At 48.1% G+C, this 18,576-nt stretch overlaps 2 protein-coding genes across 4 annotated transcripts; one reads left to right on the forward strand and one right to left on the reverse strand.

Moving 5' to 3' along the window:
• Positions 1-1,973: 1,973 nt before the first annotated feature.
• IL23A (interleukin 23 subunit alpha) lies at positions 1,974-3,971 on the forward strand (the record flags this gene model as incomplete). Its single annotated transcript, XM_082851010.1, has 4 exons — positions 1,974-2,132; positions 2,352-2,450; positions 3,554-3,700; positions 3,810-3,971. The coding sequence occupies 4 exons, from the start codon at positions 1,974-1,976 to the stop codon at positions 3,969-3,971; spliced, it is 567 nt and encodes a 188-aa protein (XP_082707136.1).
• A 17-nt stretch (positions 3,972-3,988) lies between these two features.
• On the reverse strand, positions 3,989-18,494 carry STAT2 (signal transducer and activator of transcription 2). Of its 3 annotated transcripts, none has more exons than XM_082851008.1 (24): positions 18,262-18,494; positions 16,393-16,536; positions 16,084-16,237; positions 15,640-15,735; positions 15,372-15,464; positions 15,205-15,280; positions 14,683-14,768; positions 14,371-14,519; positions 10,780-10,938; positions 10,583-10,675; positions 10,308-10,367; positions 9,636-9,656; positions 9,313-9,406; positions 9,115-9,162; positions 8,951-9,034; positions 8,707-8,805; positions 8,468-8,603; positions 8,295-8,347; positions 8,089-8,183; positions 7,347-7,483; positions 6,987-7,169; positions 6,693-6,750; positions 5,439-5,881; positions 3,989-5,154 (listed from the first exon to the last, which is right to left on the reverse strand). In XM_082851008.1, the coding sequence occupies exons 2-24, from the start codon at positions 16,521-16,523 to the stop codon at positions 5,012-5,014; spliced, it is 2,691 nt and encodes an 896-aa protein (XP_082707134.1). In that variant the 5' UTR covers positions 16,524-16,536; positions 18,262-18,494; the 3' UTR covers positions 3,989-5,011. The 3 variants fall into 3 exon arrangements, with proteins under 3 accessions (XP_082707134.1, XP_082707132.1, XP_082707133.1); XM_082851006.1 differs by having other exon boundaries at positions 18,245-18,373; XM_082851007.1 differs by lacking the exon at positions 16,393-16,536 and having other exon boundaries at positions 18,245-18,374.
• Positions 18,495-18,576: the final 82 nt, after the last annotated feature.

Raw genomic sequence — 18,576 nt, forward strand, 5'->3', positions numbered from 1 at the left:
CTAATTGTGTTGTTGTGAGAATTAAATGGGTTAATATATGAAAAGTGCTTAAACTAAGTACTTGGCGTAAAGTGAGAGTTGGATATAAGCCATCATTACTAACCACCTCGGGAAACTTCAACTGGATTTGGCGTCTGGGCATCCAACTGGAAAGGCCTGTTTGTCAGTATAATTTGCATTAACGGTTGAGGTCCTGCTGACGTCAAGGTCTCCTTGCAGCTCCAGGTCAGACCTAGTCCTGGAAGTAGTTCCTGTCACACAACAGTCCCACAATCGCCCCACCAACCTTGCTTCCTACCCAACTCCCGAAGCACCAGGAAGTGAAACAAAGCCCCATGCCTCCAACTCACCCTTGTCCCTCTCATCCCATCCCCCAGCGTTCCACTTCCTCCTCCTGCTTTTCACCTTCCATCTCCTATCCTATAGGGCTCCCAGAATGGGAACCAGAGGCAGGAAAAGCATGGGAGACATTATACAAAAGTGAGGTGAGCTCCCCTACCCCCACCCCCACCCCCAATTTCCTTATTTCATTTGTATTCACCAGTGTAACGAGAGGCAAACCATTTCTCACTCAAACTGAGGTAACCTCTCTGATGCTGCAAATGTTTTATCCAAAGGGTGGATTTACCGCAGAGTCATATTCGAATCAGAGGTTTCATTGGGCAGTTTTGAATAGTCCTATGAGAAGGGAGACCTCTATCGAGGGTGTTTCTCAGAGAAAAAGGGTCAACCTCTTGGAAAGCCTTTGGGAGCCATCTGTGTGGTCATCCATGGCCTCATTCTGACGTCCAGATTGTCCTGGGACCCTCCAGTGGGGTTGGGGCAGTCCCAGATTTGGACCACCTTCCACTCCCACGCCCAACTTCACAGTCTCAGCCGTTCCACTGAATGTTGCATCAGGGATGGTGATGAAATCAGTGTCAGCGGATTTTACCCATGGATGCAACAGGCTGAAGGACCAGCCAGGGTCATTGACACTGTGCACCTTCAACTACCCAGAACCCTGGACTTTCTAGCCACGGTGAAGGGCTGGGTGCTGGAATATCTCAGTTGGATTTCTAGCCCTTGCTTACACTGGTGTCCCCCACCCCCAAATCACCTGAATCCCACAGAGCCCAAGAAACTTAGGCCACTAAGGTTGAGGAATCAGATGGTTCTTAGCAACAGCTCTTTCCTTCCAACAGCCCTCCTAGCCTCCAGAGTGAGGCCTGAAGTGAGGGAGCAATAATACCTTATACCGAACTTATGTGGTTTCCCAGTTCACAAAGTGCCTTCATGTCCATTGTCTCCCAGTGAAAATAACACCGTTCTCAACAGAGACTAAGAAGCCCCCTTATTCTTCGATTGAGGGCATCAGGTGGGACCCAAACTTCATTCCAAACTGAGCTTGCCATCCTATTGGGAGATAAAGGAATGCTTCTGTTTTGATTTTTACTCAGGCAGGCAGGGGTGAGGAAATTAGGTTTGAAGGGAGGGAAGATATAGCTTAGAGAGGCAAAAAGATGAGGGAAAGGTTAAGCAGGAAGGAACTTGAGACTAGATTCATTTAAATATTCGTTACTCCCACCCCACCCCCTTCTACAGCCTCTTTGATTCCTGGAGAGCATGACACGTTAAGTCCCATCCCAGGCCTCCAGTCACGGCAACCACACGACTCATTTCCCCTGGAACTGAGGCTACTTACCTGGGCTCCCCACGCAGGGAGATGATGCAGGGAGGGGAATCCCACCTGCTGTGAGTCACCTGCTAGTATAAAGGGCGGGTCTTACAATGCAGGGAGCTTAAAAAGAGACTCAGAGACAAGGGGAGAAAATCTACAGAAAGCAGCTCAGAAACTTGGTGAACGACAGAGGGAACCAAACCAGAGACGCACAGAACAAAGAGAATCAGGCTCAGAGCAAGGGGAAGTGGACAGAGATTCCACAGGGACTGCAAGGCACAGAGCCAGCCAGATCTGAGAAGCAGGCAACGAGATGCTGGGGAGCAGAGCTGTGCTGCTGCTGCTGCTGCCCTGGATTGCTCGGGGCCGGGCTGCGCCTCAGGGCAGCAGCCCTGCTTGGGTTCGGGGCCAGCAGCTCTCACAGCAGCTCTGCATGCTGGCCTGGAGTGCACATCAACCAATGGGACATGTGGTGAGTGGCAGCCTCTGGGACCAAACAGGAGCCTATCCAAGCCCTCCAAGGCTGCAGTGGAAGACTCTGTGGCCTAGGGTGGAAACTGGAGGGTTGAAAGCCATCAGAGGGTAAGAGAGGACAGGGGAGTGGGGTTCCAGGGAGAGTCACAGCCTGAGGATCCAGGTGGGGTTTGAAAGTACTTCTTTCTTTACTCTTCCCACCTCTCCTCCATTCCAGGATCTACCAAGAGAAGAAGATGATGAGACTACAAATCATGTCCCCCATATCCAGTGTGAGGATGGCTGTGATCCACAAGGACTCAGGGACAACAGTCAGGTACTAAGATGAGGCTGGGCTGCAAGGAAGAGGGGACTGGGGACAGAGCTGGACACCATGGTGAATTAGTAAAAGTTGTATCTGTCCTTGTCCATTCAGCCTGCTATAACAACAAACCATAGACTCAGTGGTTTATAAACAACAGACATTTATGTTTTATTTTAAAAAATAAATTTATTTTTAAATTTTTTATTTATTTTTGGCTGCGTTGGGTCTTTGTGGCTGCGTGTGGGCTTTCTCTAGTTGCGGTGAGCGGGGGCTACTCTTCGTTGCAGTGTGTGGGCTCTATTGCAGTGGCTTCTCTTGCTGCGGAGTATGGGCTCTAGGTGCGTGGGCTTCAGTAGTCGTGGCACACGGGCTTAGCTGCTCCGCGGCACGTGGGATCTTCCTGGACCAGGGCTTGAACCCGTGTCCCCTGCTATTGGCAGGTGGATTCTTAACCACTGTGTCACCAAGGAAGCCCACCACAGACATTTATTTCCTCACAGTTCTGGAGGCTGCAAGTCCGAGATTAAGGTGCCAGCATGGCTGAGTGAGGGCCCTCTTCAGGTTGCAGACTTCTTGTCTCCTCACATTGTGGAAGTGATTAGGGAGTTCTGTGGGTCTCCTTTATAAGAGCAATAATCCCATTCTTGAGGGCTCCATCCTCATGACCTAATAACCCCCCAAGGGTCCCACTTCCTAATACAGTCACACGGGGATCAGGATATCAAAATATGAATTTTCTGGGGACACAAACATTCATATCACAGCCGTTTCTAAGAATGGCAAATATCAGATGGGTCTTTGGTGAAGTAATTAGAAAGTATCTTTTTTCTTTTCCTTTCTCTTTTCTTTCCTTCCTTCCTTCTTCTCACTCTTTGCTTTCCCCTCCTTTTTTTCTCTTTCTTTCCTTCCTTCCTTTTTTCTTTTTCTTTCTTCCTCTCCCTCTCTTTTTTGTTTCTGGTGTTCTTTTTGGCTGCGCTGAGTGACATGCGGGATCTTAGTTCCCCAACCCGGGATCAAACCCATGCCCCCTACAGTGGAAGCACGGAGTCTTAACCACTGGACCACCAGGGAAGTCCCTGTATCTGTTTTCTTTCACTGCTTTCTTTTCTCCCCAGTCCTGCTTGCAAAGGATCCACCAAGGCTTGGTTTTTTACGAGAAGCTGCTGGGCTCAGATATTTTCACAGGGGAGCCTTCGCTACTCCCCGATGGCCCTGTGGGCCAGCTTCATGCCTCCCTACTGGGCCTCAGGGAACTCTTGCAGGTATGAACTAGGGGCCTGGAGAAGTGGGGCTTGCAGGTGTCAGAGACAGGGCCTGGCGGGGGAGTGAAGGATCTAGAGTCCTCTCTGATTGTGTCCTGTGTCCTTTCAGCCCGAGGGCCACCACTGGGGGACTGAGCAGACTCCAAGCCCCAGTCCCAGCCAGCCGTGGCAGCGCCTCCTTCTCCGCCTCAAGATCCTTCGCAGCCTCCAGGCCTTTGTGGCTGCAGCTGCCAGGGTCTTTGCCCATGGAGCAGCAACTCTGAGCCCCTAAGCCAGCAGCTTAAGGATGGCACCCAGACCTCCACGGCTCAGCGATGCTAAGATGAATTTATCAGCCTAGACACCTGTGAGCCAACAAGTTAATCAGTCCATTAATATGAACAGGACTTGCTCTGTTGAAAAATTACCAAAACTGACTTATGATGCTGACCTAGAACAGGTTGAATATTTATTACATGGGAAGGGAAATTTTGGGATTATTTATCGTCGTGGCAGCAGTTTGGGGAGGAGGATTATTTATTATATTTATACTGAATTATGCACTTTTTTCAATAAAGACTTATTTATGTGGATATCTAAGTCTAATTTCTAGGCTTGTTAGTAAAAAGAAACAGAATGGAAAAACAGGGCCAAAGGACTACAAAATGCATCCTTCTACTCTGCAGGGCTACGGTGGAGAGGGATCTTTCCTCATGACCCCTTGGTATATAGAGTAACCGTGATCTTTTTGGCCTTAATCCCTACATGGCTAAGCAAGCTGAATGAGATTACAAGGGACTGTGATTAGGAAGTGGGGGTCCTAAGTGTGGCCCTCTCTTGCTCCCTGACCCAGGGCTTCCTTCCCTGCTTTCCTGGCCAAGAGTGTATTTGGCCAAAGACAGGAGTTCTGAATCACTGCAGGATCAGAAGTCAGAGCTGTTTTGAGCAGAAAGGGCACTCCAGGAAGATGAAGTAGGCACTAGGTTAGTCTTATCAGCTACTAAAATGTTGAAAGCCTTCCATATTGGAAAGAAGCCACTGCCCTGAGCCCTCCAAGTACCTCCTAACTGTTCTGGCCTGCTCTCAAATTCCTATACCTCCCAGCACAGCAGGCAGCCTCCAGGCTCCTAGCTGGAGCTATGGGTAACATCTGTTCTGATTCATTGGTGACTGTTCCTTACCCGTATTATGCTTCTCCCTCTCACTCCAAATCCCACGGTTAACCCAGTTTAGAAGGAGCACATGCCTGATTTCCCATCCTTGGAGAGCAACATCATGATGTGAGAGGTAGGAGGGGCAAAATATATGGAAAGAACAGAGAAAATGTAGTTTCTAGTAGTCAGAAGGAATCAAGGGCCCATCTGTGTAGAAATGGTTGCGAGGGAAGACGTAAGCTTCATCCACGGTGTTCTGGCCAGCCAACAGTGGGTCACCATTTGGCATGATTTCTTCAATCTTCATGCTGTTTCTGAAGACTAGATAGTCCAGAGAAAGAAGTCAGGCCCTGATCTTAGGCAAGGAGTTCCCAAAGCAGCAGGGAAAGTGAGAGAGGATGGCAGCAGAGGCCTAGACAGGGCCTGAGGGGGTCACTTAGGTGGGGCGGGGGAGGCGTGTGTGTATTTCCTAATAAAAGGAATCACAGGGATATAAGCCTTTCTCCAATGAGGAGCTCAGAACTGTCTTTTTCTGTAGTGGGTGAGGGAGGGGAGTTGGGAACGGGAATGTGTCCCCTCTTCCCTAGCCCCATCTCATCACTTACTTTCCATGTCCTCAGTGTTCAAGTGCCTCAGATCATGGGGCAAATCCGGCTCTGGCAGTGGCTGTGAAATAGGCTCTGGACTAGGCTCCAGCTTCAGTCCTGGTCCCAGGTCTGGCACTGGGACTCTCTGTGACACCTCGCCTAGTGTGGGCTCCAGCACGGGCTCCAGAGTGGACTCCAGTGTGGGCTCCAGAGTGGACTCCAGCACAGGCTCCAGAGTGGACTCCAGCACGGGCTCCAGAGTGGACTCCAGCACGGGCTCCAGAGTGGGCTCCAGAGTGGACTCCAGTGCTGGCCCCAAATCCAGCCCTGCCTCCAGCAGTGGCTCTAAGTCCAGGCCCGGCCCTGGCTCTGGCCCTGGTGCCAGCCCCAGATCCAGCTCGAATGACTCCAGTTCTGGCTCCAGCTTAAGCTCCGGCAGTTGTTGCAGCTCATCCACCTGTCTGGATACCCCAATACAGACAAAGGAGCAGGGCTCAGTCGTTTAGGTAAAGTGGGGAATGGTAGAGAAAGCAGAGGCTATCTCTCTAGTCTAAAAGGCAATAGAGCAGAGGGCTTAAGGTTAACCAGAGGTTTAAATCCTATCATTTATGAGTTGGGTGACCTTAGGCAAAGTGACCTAACCTCTCTGACCTCAGATTTATCATCTGTAAAAAGGGAACAACAATACCTCATAATACCTGAGAGGCAGTAAGATGTTAAAAGCAGGGCTTTGGAATTTGACAGACCTGGATCATTGATTAGCCATGTATCTTAGGCATGCCACTTCACCACGCTAAACCTCAGGTTCCTCAGCTGAAAACAGTAATAACAGTATCTTCTGCCTCATAGGACAATTATGAAGATTCAATAAATGAGAAAATGAACACAAAGCATTTAGCCCAGTGCCTGGAACATAATAAACTTTCATTAAATGTGGCTGTTATCATTCATTACTGGCTCAAATGGGTTCTCATAAGGATTAAATTTTAAAAATGTTCTAAAAAAATCTAGTACCATGCTTGGCATTAAGTAGATGTCCATTAACATCAATGATTATGACTATTATTATCAGGGAACCCCTGTGGAGACAACCTAAGGATGGCAGCAGGAAAACAGAGAGGAGAGAGACTAAAAGAGCAGGAAACAAACCTAGAAGGCTGGGGAGTGTGAGTCAGTAGGAAAGAAGGCTGGAGAGACCGGAATTGGGCAGGTTTGGGTCACTATATCAGCCAAAAAGAGTTAGGGAAGATGGGCAAAGAGTTCACATCTCACCTGTTAGAGACCACAATGAGCTTATGTTTCAGGTATTTCTTCCGTTCCTGGAGATTAACTATGGGGGACAGACACAGGAGGCAGGGGAGGTCAGGAGATTGGACACATAGCCCCAGGGTCCCCTAGTGCAGGTGGTCCTGACAGTCATGTCTCCCTACTAACTAGCAGTGTCCCACAGACAAAGCCCTTAACTTCTTTGGGTGTCAGTTTTCCCACGCTGAAAGGAGAGAGTTGGATGTGTGGATGCCTGTGGATCCTTGCACTCTACCAGTGAAGTATATCAATGCTTCTCACCTTTCTCCTGGGAGTAGCGCCCAAAAGCCTCATCCCGGGGGATTCGTGGGTAGAGGAAGCACAGTGGGTTCTCAGGTATGTTCTCCTCAGTGAGCAGCTGGTACTGGCTGATGATTTTGGCCAGCGGGAGTGACTGCAGCACCTCCTTGGTGAAGGGCTGCACAGAGTAGATGAGCACCTTATCTGGAGAGTGGATACAGGAACAGGCAGGCTTGAGGGAAGAGGCTGGGCCTGGGAGCTCCCCACCCTGGCTGCCCAACAACAAGTCTGCTGAGGGATTCAGGACAGAGCCAGGGAAGCCAAGGGCAGGCAGAGGGGCAGCAAGAGAGGCTGTGGAAACAGGAGGGCAGGGCAGCTGACCATCATCTTGGTGTTCCACCCAGGAGCAGGTAATGCCCCCTTCCAATGTTTCACTGAAGCGCAGCAGAAAGGTGCCAGAGATGGTCTTCTTCAGCAGCCGGCGCTCCTGGCTCCGGCTTACAAAGCCCATGATGTGTCTGCAGCACAGAGAGCAGCTGTGAGGCCCTCCTGCCTCCTGCTCCCCTTGTAGAGGGACAGACTGCCAGGTCTGGGCCCTGGCTCTGCCACCTTGTTACAAACTGTTCCATGTTGGCCAAGTCATTTCACTTTACTGACAATATCCACTTCCCAGGGTTGGAAGAGGTGTGAAGCTGCGGTAAGGTCACACAGATGAAAAGCACCTTGTAAAAGGCGAAGTGCTACACAAATGGGCAGGCAGTGTGGTGGAAAGAGCATAGGCGTGAGGTCAGACAGGCCTCGGTTTGAATCTCAGCTCTGCCCCTGGTGTAAGTCCTTTAACCTCTCTGAGCTCTCATTTCCTCCCTTGAGGGTGGCAACACCCATCACCCAGCAAGGTTATAAGGATTACGTAAGAGAATTCATAAAAAGCACCCCGCAGGCTCTGGAACACAGTGGATGCTAGACAAATACGGGCTAGGAGACTATTACTGCAAACGTGAGGGGGTATGACCTGGCACCAGGTTCTGCTCTCTCCCCCTATTTGCCACATGAGGGCGCACAGAGTCCACTCTCAAGCAGAGAAAGGCGGCAGGGAAGAGAGGGAGGCTGACCAAGGCCTTACCCATCGTTCCAGAGATCCTTCAGGTGGTCATGTACCAGGTCCAGAATTTTGTCGAGCCATGTCCAGAATGGTAGCTTGCCAGGGGGGCTCTCTCGCTGAAGGAGGAATGGAAAGGCAGGAAGAGATGTGGAACTGCCCTGGGTGTGGGGAAGGACTAGTAATTGGATGGGGGCCAAGGTCTAGCTGCACAGGATGCAGAGAGTTACCTTAATGAAATTGACCCAGGACAACAAGTCACCCTCAGTCTTGGAGTTCTGCCCTGTGGGCAGACAGATAGTTCAGATGACAGAAGGCAGGGCCAAGGGTCCTGGGACAGAAAGGATGGAGGGTGCGGGCAGACAAAGGCTGGGGAAACGCTGAGAGAATAGAAGGTCTGTACCAAACAGCTTGTCCCGCAGCATGCCAAGCTGGTCTGAGTTGAGGCCTCGGCCAACGTAGGAGGAGAACTGCCAACTGAGAGCAGGGCCCAGCAAGTCCCAGGGGGCCTTGGCGGGGCTGGAGAAGAACTGCTGATTCTGCAGAGGTAGGAAGGGACCGGGTGGCTCAGAAGTAGTGCCCTCACACCAAGCTTCCACGCCCCTCCTTGCCACCCTTCACCTGTTGGCCCCCACCGCCTACCTGGGGGTCTGAGCTGAGCAGATTGAACCAGAGAACCGAGGCCCAGGCGACTGAGAGTTGGTTCATGTTAGAAATAATCACCACAGGAAGGGTGTCTGTCTGGGGAGGAGACAGAAAACACAGAAGAGGGATGTGATGTTTCCAGCTGTAGACATCTGTCAAGGGCAGACAATATTCCACCCTGAGAGGCTTCTGCTTAACCCCTCCTTAGGTCTTCCCCCAAACGCACTCCATTTTCACTCACTTTCAGTTCCTGCTTCAGACCCTGGTAGGTGTATCTGACTGTGAAGCTGATAATGTGCAGTTCCTCTGTCACGGCTAGCAGCCCCTGGGACAGCAGAAGACACAGTGATCAGCGTGCCTTTTGGTAAGTTCCTCCTGCCCCCCAACCCCCTGTCCAGGCCTCACCTTATTGCTGCCCTTTCCTGAACTACCTGAACGCTGCTCCATCAGTGTCTGTGAATTGAGGGGAGGGAGAGAGAAGGCCAGAGCAAGGACCCCAGCGTCCCTGGAACCCCTGCTTTGCCCTCAGGACTTCCCAAGGCCTGGGAACTTCCTCCAGCTTGTTCGATCGGACTACAACCTTAAGATACCATCCCTTCTTACCAGGTAGCCGAAGTCCCAAATTAAGCCCTGACTCTGCCCTTTCTCAGGAGTCAAAGTTTTCTGGTTTGAGGTCAGAATGTTGAACTTCCGGAAGCTATTCCAAGGAGGGAGAAGATATATGCAGGTCAGGAGCAGAGTTATTCTAAAAACTCAGCAGGAAAATAACAAAAGTTCCACTTCATTTCAGACCTCCCCTTCTCCCTCTGTCCATACACCACCCAAATCAACCTCCTCCTTGTTTGTGTCCCCATCAGGGCTGCCACATGTGATGGTACAGGTCATGCAGTGCACAAAAGTTTGCAGTGTCCTTGTCAGGCACCTACCCTTGTGATTCAGGAGGATTTCTGTAAAGAAAAAAAAAAAATCACTGGGAAGCAAAATAGTGTAGAAGTTAGGAATTTGGTCTGTGGAATCAGACAGACCCGGGTTCAAACCCAAATCTGCAGCTCACCAGCTATGTGGCCTTGCACTAGAGACATAAATTATCTGAACTTGTCTCCTCATTTGAATAGTGCCTTGATAATACCTAACTCATGGGGTTCCTGTGACAATTTTATTTTATTTATTTATTTTTATTATTATTATTATTTTTTTGCAGTACGCGGGCCTCTCACTGTTGTGGCCTCTCCCGTTGCGGAGCACAGGCTCCGGACGCGCAGGCTCAGCGGCCACGGCTCATGGGCCCAGCCGCTCCGTGGCATGTGGGATCTTCCCGGACCGGGGCACGAACCCGTGTCCCCTACATCGGCAGGCGGACTCTCAACCACTGCGCCACCAGGGAAGCCCCCTGTGACAACTTTAAATTGGGTACTTGACAAGCTACATGTCACGTAGTAAGCACTCAACAAAAGAGATGAGCTATTTCTATGAGGTAGGGATGGAAGGGAAAAGAACACAGCCCCAGGGCCCTGTTGTGAAGAGTAGGTGCCTCCTCCACCCCACCACCCCACTTCCTGGCCACCCCTTGGTCCCACCCTTCACCTGCCCCAACTTACCTGTCAATGGAGACTTCTGCAGTCAGTGACTCATTGCCTTCCTGGAGTCTCACCAGCAGCCTGCAAGGGAGGGAAGGAGATGGGGGAAAGTGGTCAACTTCAATCTCCTGGATAGACCAGATGTTTGAAAAAAACAAGGGAAGAGATTAGAAGAGGTAAGGAGATTGAGGGGAAAAGAGAGAAGAAACAGCCAAGAGTGGGAAGATTTGTAAAACCAGAAAGCATCAGTGCCAGGGCTGGTAAAAGGAAGTAGGAATGAGTTCTGAAATGCCAACCTTGTTCGGACGGTGAACTTGCTCCCAGTCTTGAGGATGAGGGGTCGATGGGGAGTTTGGGGCATGCAGGGCTGGGTTTCTACTACAAAGGCTCTGGGGAGATGTGGAGAGAATATATAGAGGTCAGTATCTGTAAGAATGGCTCCCCTTGTCCCTTCCCTCTGGCCTCCCTCGAGGTCCCTCCCTGGCCTCTAGACCTGTGGAGCAGGCGAAGTAGCAGCTCTGTGACCTGGGCCTTCCGCAGATCCACCCCTTCGATCAGAGGGTCCCCCTGATAGGTGACCATGTGACTCAATCCCTTTAGCTCTTCCAGCAGCTGCCGCAGATGAAACAACAGCTTTGCTCCAGCTGTGAACCTGGGTGACAGAATCCAAGGGAGAAAGAAGCCATCAGTTTCCTGGAATCCCCAAACAGGCTCCAAGAGCTCCCCTTTAACTATGTGGAAAGTCAGAAACTGATTGGGACAAAAAAGAATCCAGGAAGCATGTGAAAGATTTTTCAACTTTGTTCATAACCTAAGGAATGAATATCAAAGCCGCTTTCACATATAAAATTGATAAAAGATTTATTAACATAATAAAGCTAACTTTCACATGATGCTTGATATGTACTTTTTTTTTTTTTTTTGCAATACCCGGGCCTCTCACTGTTGTGGCCTCTCCCGTTGCGGAGCACAGGTTCCGGACACGCAGGGTCAGCGGCCATGGCTCACGGGCCCAGCCGCTCCGCGGCATGTGGGATCCTCCCAGACCGGGGCACGAACCCGTGTCCCCTGCATCGGCAGGCGGCAGGCGGACGCTCAACCACTGCGCCACCAGGGAAGCCCTGATATGTACTTTTTATTCTAAGTGCTTCACACATCTTCATGCATAGGGTTAATTCTTACAACAACCCTATGAGGTAGGTACTATTATTATCCCTATTTTACAGATGGTAAAGCTGAGGCACAGAAAGATTAAAGTGACTTGCTCAAGGTCATAAAACTAGTAAGGGATGAAGTTGTATGTGTTTTACTGTCTATATAATAAGAAATAATAATAATAGGCAATATGGTAACAGGAAGACAATTATCCACTACATAAGAGCAAACAGATTGGGATAGCAGTTTGGAACTATTTTTTTAAAAAGCTTCAGGGTACTTCCCTGGTGGTCCAGTGGTTAAGACTCCACACTTCCAATGCAAGGGGCGCGGGTTCAATCCCTAGTCGGGGAACTAAAATCCCACATGCTGCGTGGTGTGGCCAAAAAATATATAAAAAATAAAAAGCTTCAAAAAATGTATATATATTTTGCAGTATTCCATTTCTAAGATATATCCTAAGGAAATAATCAGACAAACAAATGGACAAAGACAGATGTTCATAGTTCATAGCTTTGTTTTCTGTAATAGAAAAATTAGAAACAATTGGTATTGGGTATGTAAATTATGGCATATTGACATCATGGAATACTATGCAACCATTAAAAATGATATAGACACAAATTTTTGACAAGAAAAAATTTTCAAAAACATTAAATTATAAAAATTACAAGACAGTATATATATGATATAATCTGAGTTCTGTTTAAAATAGATGTATATTTGTGAATATGCACCAGGAAAATCTGGAAAAATGTATTCAAAAGCATTAACAGGGGACTTCCCTGGTGGTCCAATGGTTAAGACTTCACCTTCCAATGCAGGGGGTGTGGGTTCGATCCCTGGTTGGGGAGCTAAGATCCCACATGCCTCACAGCCAAAAAACCAAAACAAAACAGAAGCAATATTGTAACAAATTCAATAAAGACTTTAAAAATGGTCCATATCAAAAAATTTTTTTTGAAAAGCATTAACAGTGGTTACCTCTGAATGATCAGATTATGCACATGGGTAATTTTTACTTTTTTTCTCTTTTAAGTTTTCTGAAATTTTTCCAATTAGTATATTTTATATTTACAATCAGAAAAAGAAATACAGCTCTTTGTATTAAAAACAATGAAACAAAAGAACAACACAGTAACAGCACCACCACCAAGAAAAGGTATTGGGTTGGCCAAAAAGTTCATTCAGTTTTAAGTAAAAACAAAAAACACATTTTTCATTTTCACCAAGAATTTTATCGAACAATGCATTCACTAACCGAGCGAACTTTTTGGCCAATCCAATATATACTTTAACCCAGGAATATCACTTCTGATAACTTACATTACAGAAATAACTGGAGATGTAAATAAAGATGGAGCTATGAGGTTATTTACTGTAGCACTGTTTAAAATAGCAAGAAATCACTCACAGGCCATAATTTGCCAACCCCTGTACAAAATGATGAATACATGTGCAACTGTAATGTAAATACTTATCCTGTACCCTAAGCCCTATATAACTGTTTTCAATTTATCTGAAGAGTGGTATATTTTTATTTTTTTATATTAAATTTTATTGGAGAATAGTTGCTTTACAATGTTGTGTTACTTTCTGCTGTACAGCAAAGTGAATCAGCTATATGTATACATATATTCCCTCTTTTTTGGATTTCCTTTCCATTTAGGTCACCACAGAGCACTGAGTAGAGTTCCCTGTTCTATACAGTAGGTTCTCATTAGTTATCTATTTTATACATAGTATCAATAGTGTATATATGTCAATCTCAGTCTCCCAGTTCATTCCACGGGTGCCCCCCCATGGTATATTTTTAATAGTTTAAATTATAATAAATTTTCTCATGACAAAATATCTAAATAATAGGTATTTTTCAAATATGTTGAAGGACACATTAGTTATTTTTTTCTACATCACAATAAAATTAATATAAAATAAGGAGTTTACTGGAAAACAAATAAAGAAATTTGTTTAGGGCTTCCCTGGTGGTGCAGTGGTTAAGAATCCGCCTGCCAATGCAGGGGACACAGGTTCAAGCCCTGGTCTGGGAAGATCCCACATGCTGCGGAGCAACCAAGCCTGTGCGCCACAACTACTGAGCCTGCGCTCTAGAGCCCAAGAGCCACAACTACTGAGCCCACGTGCCACAACTACTGAAGCCCGCGCGCCTAGAGCCTGTGCTCCGCAACAAGAGAAGCCACCGCAATGAGAAGCCTGTGCACCGCAATGAAGAGTAGCCTCCATTCACCACAACTAGAGAAAGCCCGCACACAGCAACGAAGACCCAATACAGCCAAAAAAAGAAAAAAAAAAAGTATCATGCGTAGGGACTTCCATGATGGTCCAGTGGTTAAGACTCCACCCTTCCACTGTAGGGGGGGCGGGTTTGATCCCTAGTTGGGGAACGATCCCACATCCTATATGCTGTGTGGCATGGCCAAAAGATGCAAAAAATAAAAGTATCATGGGCATGGGTAAATATGATATACTGCTAAGTTAAAAAAAACAAACAAACCCACAGATCTCAAAACAGTATGAACAGTATGATTCAATTTTTGTTTAATAATATTATAGTAGCTACATCTGGATATTAAGGTAACTGGTAATTTTTTTTTTTGGCATTATATTCACTGCACTGAAAAAAAGGTAAAACGATATTTCTCGGGTGATTAAGCAGGAAGGAGAAATCGGATTGTGGATCAATTCATTACTTTCCCCAAAGCAAAGACTGGGCTCTGGGCTCCCTGAGTGGTGAGAATGAAGAGCAGAGCATAGCTGCAGTCAGACAAGGGAGCTGGGATCATTCTGGGGAGCAGAGATTAAGGAGGGCAATATCTCTTGTCATATACAGGGCATTAGAACCTACAAAGCACAGGGGGTAGGTAGGACTAGGGCCAGGTGAGCACGAGGGTGGGGAGGTGCCTCTCACCACTTCTCCAACTGCTCCAACCCTCCATCCGGGGGACCTCCAATGCAGGCTTTCTGCTGCTGAACTTTCCACTCCTCCAACTTGGGCAGCAGTAGCTCAATTAGGGTAGTTAATCGGCCTAGCAGTGCTTTGGAGGCATCTAGCACCTCCTATGAAAGACATAAAGTGAGTGCTGAGAGCCTCTCACCATCACCCTCCACCATTCAACCAGGGATGAAGAGACAAAGAAGCCAAGGCTAGGAGGCCCGGGCTCCCGATGCCTCATTTTCCCCAGTTCCCTGCTGCCCACTCCCTCTGTCCTCTGCCACCCACCTTTCTCCTTCTGTCCAGTTCATTGAGCGTTTCCTGCAGAATGTCCTGCTGTCTGGTCTGATGGGGGTCCAAAGAGGGTGTCCTTGCTGGACAGCAGGAGCAGGAGTGAGACAAATGCTCAGACCTAGGGCTCCTCCCCTTCTCCTTCCCAGCCCAGACCTCAGCCAGAGTCAGGAGTGGGGAGTTCTGAAGGGAGAAGAAGGGGAACCAACCAAAGCACAGGCACCTCTGGGCCCTCATGCAAATTCTGAATGGTCTTGCTAGAACCAGAAGCCCACTCAATCTGCTAAGGCAGTTTCCCAAGCATCCCCTCCAACATTCACTAGCTGTCCCTCAGCTACACCTCCAGCCTGACCTCTACAACATACTCTGGCACCTCCAGCTTTGCAATGGCAGCAGGACTGTAACCAGCAAGATGCAGCCGAAGGTGATTACTGCTTACTGGGGCTTTCCCCTTCTGCTCTATTCTACCCTTGGCCTCCCAGTAGGCATCTTTCTCCCACCCCTCAATGTGCTTTCTACCTGAGGTCTGGATCTTATATCGGAAGCAGAAGACATCCTGCTGGTCTTTCAGTTGGCTGATGGATTTCACCAGCTTCTGCAGAGGAGATGAGACCCTGATGAGGCTGCTTCTGTGAGAGGAGGCAGGCTGAGTCCTGCCCACCCTGGCTCTTGCCACATCTACCAACCTCCATCATAGCCTTTAATTCCAGGATCCGGGATTCAATCTCATGCTGCTGGCTCTCCCCAGGTGTTGCAAGGGCTCGTTCTTCTCCTTGCTCCTGAAATAAGAGGTTCTGAGCACATTTCAACTCTGACCTTTCATCCCTGAAATCCAGGCCTGAAATGAAACCACAGGATGTGGAGGGATCTTGTTCTGAGGCAAATTTGCTGAGTCCTTTGCAGGATCCCTCTCTACTCCAGGAGCTTTCAACATCACCACCAAATTGTTCTCACCGACTGAGCCCTCTGAGCCTGGGTCAGAATTCTTTTTTCTTCCAGAAGGAGATTAAAGATCATCTCAGCCAATTGGGTAGCACCCTGGGGAAAGGCCTGCAGTAGGAAAAGAGAAAGGACTGATTTAACTTAACTACCATCAATGAACTACCACCTCAGGCCCTCCCCACCAGTGACCTCAGTATTCTCCCCTTCTTCAGGGTCCCAGGCCCTACCCCTTTTCACCACTGGTCCCCCAAACCCTAGCCTCTTTCCAAACAGGTCATCTAGACTATGTCCTTCTCTCTGCCAGTGATCTCCCGAGTTCAGACTCTGTCCCATTTTCCCCAGATCTTCCCCTGTCCTTTGAACCTCCAGGTCCTGTTCTATGTTCCATACCCTAAAACGTACTCCTCTACACTCAGCTGCCATTCCTACTTTGTTATTCCTGGCTCCTCCAAGTACCTGAATGTCCCGATAGAATTTTCGCAAGTTGTGCTGTAGCAACAAACACTCAGGGTCCTGGCTGCAGCGGCTACACTCATAGTTCAGTTGGTCCAAGAAGTGGAAGAACAGCATATTAGCCTTGGCCTCATCATTGCCCAGTGCAGCTTCCTGCCTAGGGACCAGGAAGGACAAGGATTAGTATCTCTGCAGGGTTGCTACCATCTTGAGGCCTTCCAACCCCTTCCTGCCCTTGGTGTCTCCAGGATCCTGGGGGCTCAGAAGAAAGAAATCATTTTCCTCATCCCCCCAACTTCCTGAAGGCCTCACCAGTTCTGATCTTCAATCCAGACAGACAAGTTCTGTCGAATGTCCACCGGCAGGAGGCTATTTGAATAGAGCTGGTGCAGCTGATCCTGAAATGGGCTGTCAAGATTCTGCAGCATCTCCCACTGCGCCATTTGGGGTCTGAGCCTAAAGGATGCATGTTCCCAATTGGAAATTTTGCTGGACTAAACCATCCACAGTCTCGTGATTGTTTATTATTACAAATTTTAAGAAATGTTTAATTATACAGGTAAGAAAAAATACAGAAAAAAAGTAAAGTCTAGATTGACTCCACTCCCAATCTTGGTCCCTTTTCCTCCTCTCCAGAAGTAACCAATATTATCAGTTTGGCGTATATTCTTCCAGGGAGTACTATTTAAGAGCTCCAATATGTAGGCCTTTTTGTTTCAATGGTAATTTTCAAACACACAACAAAGTAGAGTGAATAGTACAAGGATCATCCATGTACCCATCATCCAGCTTCAACAAACATGTATGACACTTCCGCAATCTCATGTCATCTATCTCCCCCAATGAATTTATTTTAAATTTATTTGTTCGTGTTTGTATTCACTTATGCTGGAGCATTTAAAGGTCAGTCTTAAGTGTTTAAAAAAAGGGTTTTTTAAATTATTTATTTATTTTTGGCCACACCGCATGGCATGCAGGATTTTAGTTCCCCCACCAGGGATTGAACCCACTGCAGTGGAAGCGTGGAGTCTTAACCACTAGACCACCAGGGAAGTCTCAGTCTTAAGTATTTATTTCAGCATTATCCCGGCTGGCCCCAAAGCTTTATCAGAGGCTGAACCTCCTTGGAGATAAACTGCTCTCCATGTTGGAAGGAGGAGCTCCATTCTCTAGAAGATGTTTAAGATATTTAAATACTGTGTAAGGGGTCACTGAATCCCTAAGATTGTGACACTTTTATGACTTCTGTCAATCTCTGATTCCTCATGTGGATTATTAAGTTCATGAGAAAATTCACTCAAAACTTGTTCTTGCCTGCCACCAAGCCGGCTGGGAGGAGCCCTTCTCCCTACCTTTCCCCGCCCACTGCCATCTGTCTGTTTAGGAAATCAAAACATCTTGCAGCCTGAACCTAACAAAAAAGAATTAACACCCACGTCTGTGGTCTAAAAAAAGGTCACATGATTTTATTACAAATCAAATGCTTGGGGTGGGAAAGATTCTTTTCCACCAGTACAAATAATCATGAGCTGCCTTTCTACCTCTGGGAAGTAGGAACAAGGGAAGGAAAGAATTGGGCAGGGGCTCCTACTTTTCACTTTAACCCTTTAGTAGTGCTTGACTTTTTACACTAAAAAACAAACGACGAGGCCCCAGCTCCTAAGGAACTAATTGGCTGGTATTAATAAAGCAAGGCGGCAAGTAAACCCTGAGGTTTAAATACGAAAAACAAAACCAAAAAACCTGGCCTTCTTAAATAGATTGCAAGCACGGAGGTTAAGGGCTGTAAACTCCTTTTTTCTCCAGTTATCCAACACTCTTTTAGGCGCGTATTTTGTGCTCAATAAGCTTATCTGAAAAGAACTCTAGTTTTTTCTTTCTTTTTTTTGGTAAGAATCAAAAATAACAGACCGGAAGGTAAAAGCGTTGGCCAAGACACTGAACCAATGCAACAATGCCAGGTTTCGGGTCTTGGAAGTTGCAGGGGCGTTTCTGGAGGGCGGGGTGCGTTACGGTTGGGGACCTAGGTTGGACAGGAGGATGAAGGAGGCGACAGCTCCTGTTTCAACCTGGGGACAGAGTCTGAACCCTGCGGGGCGTACCCCCCAGGGCCTGCCTGCCCTCTCAGAGAGAAACCCCCGCCTCCACCCACACCCCCACGTACCTTCTCAGGGCCGGTACCTGGTTAGAGTCTCAGCCCCCGCTCCCTCCAGTAGCTGTGGTCCAGGCTTCCGGTTCCCAGAGAGAGCTCTGGCACCAGGGCCTCCCGCGCCGCCCTCGGCTTCGGCCCGCCTCTCGAACCCACCCCCTTGCCACAGGCTTGAGTGAGCGGCTGAACCCCGGAACTCGCCATTCCCATAGAGGCGCCCCGACACTGGCTGCCATTCAGCCAACCTCTTCTCCAGGCTGTGAGTTCATTGGCGCCACCACAACTCCTCCTTCTCCGCGAGGCGGGACAAGCGGAGCTGAAACCACACCTCTAACTGCAGCGATTGG

Source organism: Leucopleurus acutus, assembly GCF_964270905.1.
Source record: "Leucopleurus acutus genome assembly, chromosome: 11".
Classification (NCBI taxonomy): domain Eukaryota; kingdom Metazoa; phylum Chordata; class Mammalia; order Artiodactyla; family Delphinidae; genus Leucopleurus; species Leucopleurus acutus.

What these genes read in the sequence shown, in the direction of transcription:
- STAT2 (XM_082851008.1), bottom strand. Translation starts at nt 16,523, where the DNA reads ATGGCGCAGTGGGAGATGCTGCAGAATCTTGACAGCCCATTTCAGGAT. An exon ending in CCTGGGTCAATTTCATTAAG is followed by an intron (nt 8,184 to 8,294) that starts GTAACTCTCTGC and finishes TTCCTCCTTCAG; the next exon opens with CGAGAGAGCCCCCCTGGCAA. An exon ending in GGTGGAACACCAAGATGATG is followed by an intron (nt 7,170 to 7,346) that starts GTCAGCTGCCCT and finishes TCCACTCTCCAG; the next exon opens with ATAAGGTGCTCATCTACTCT.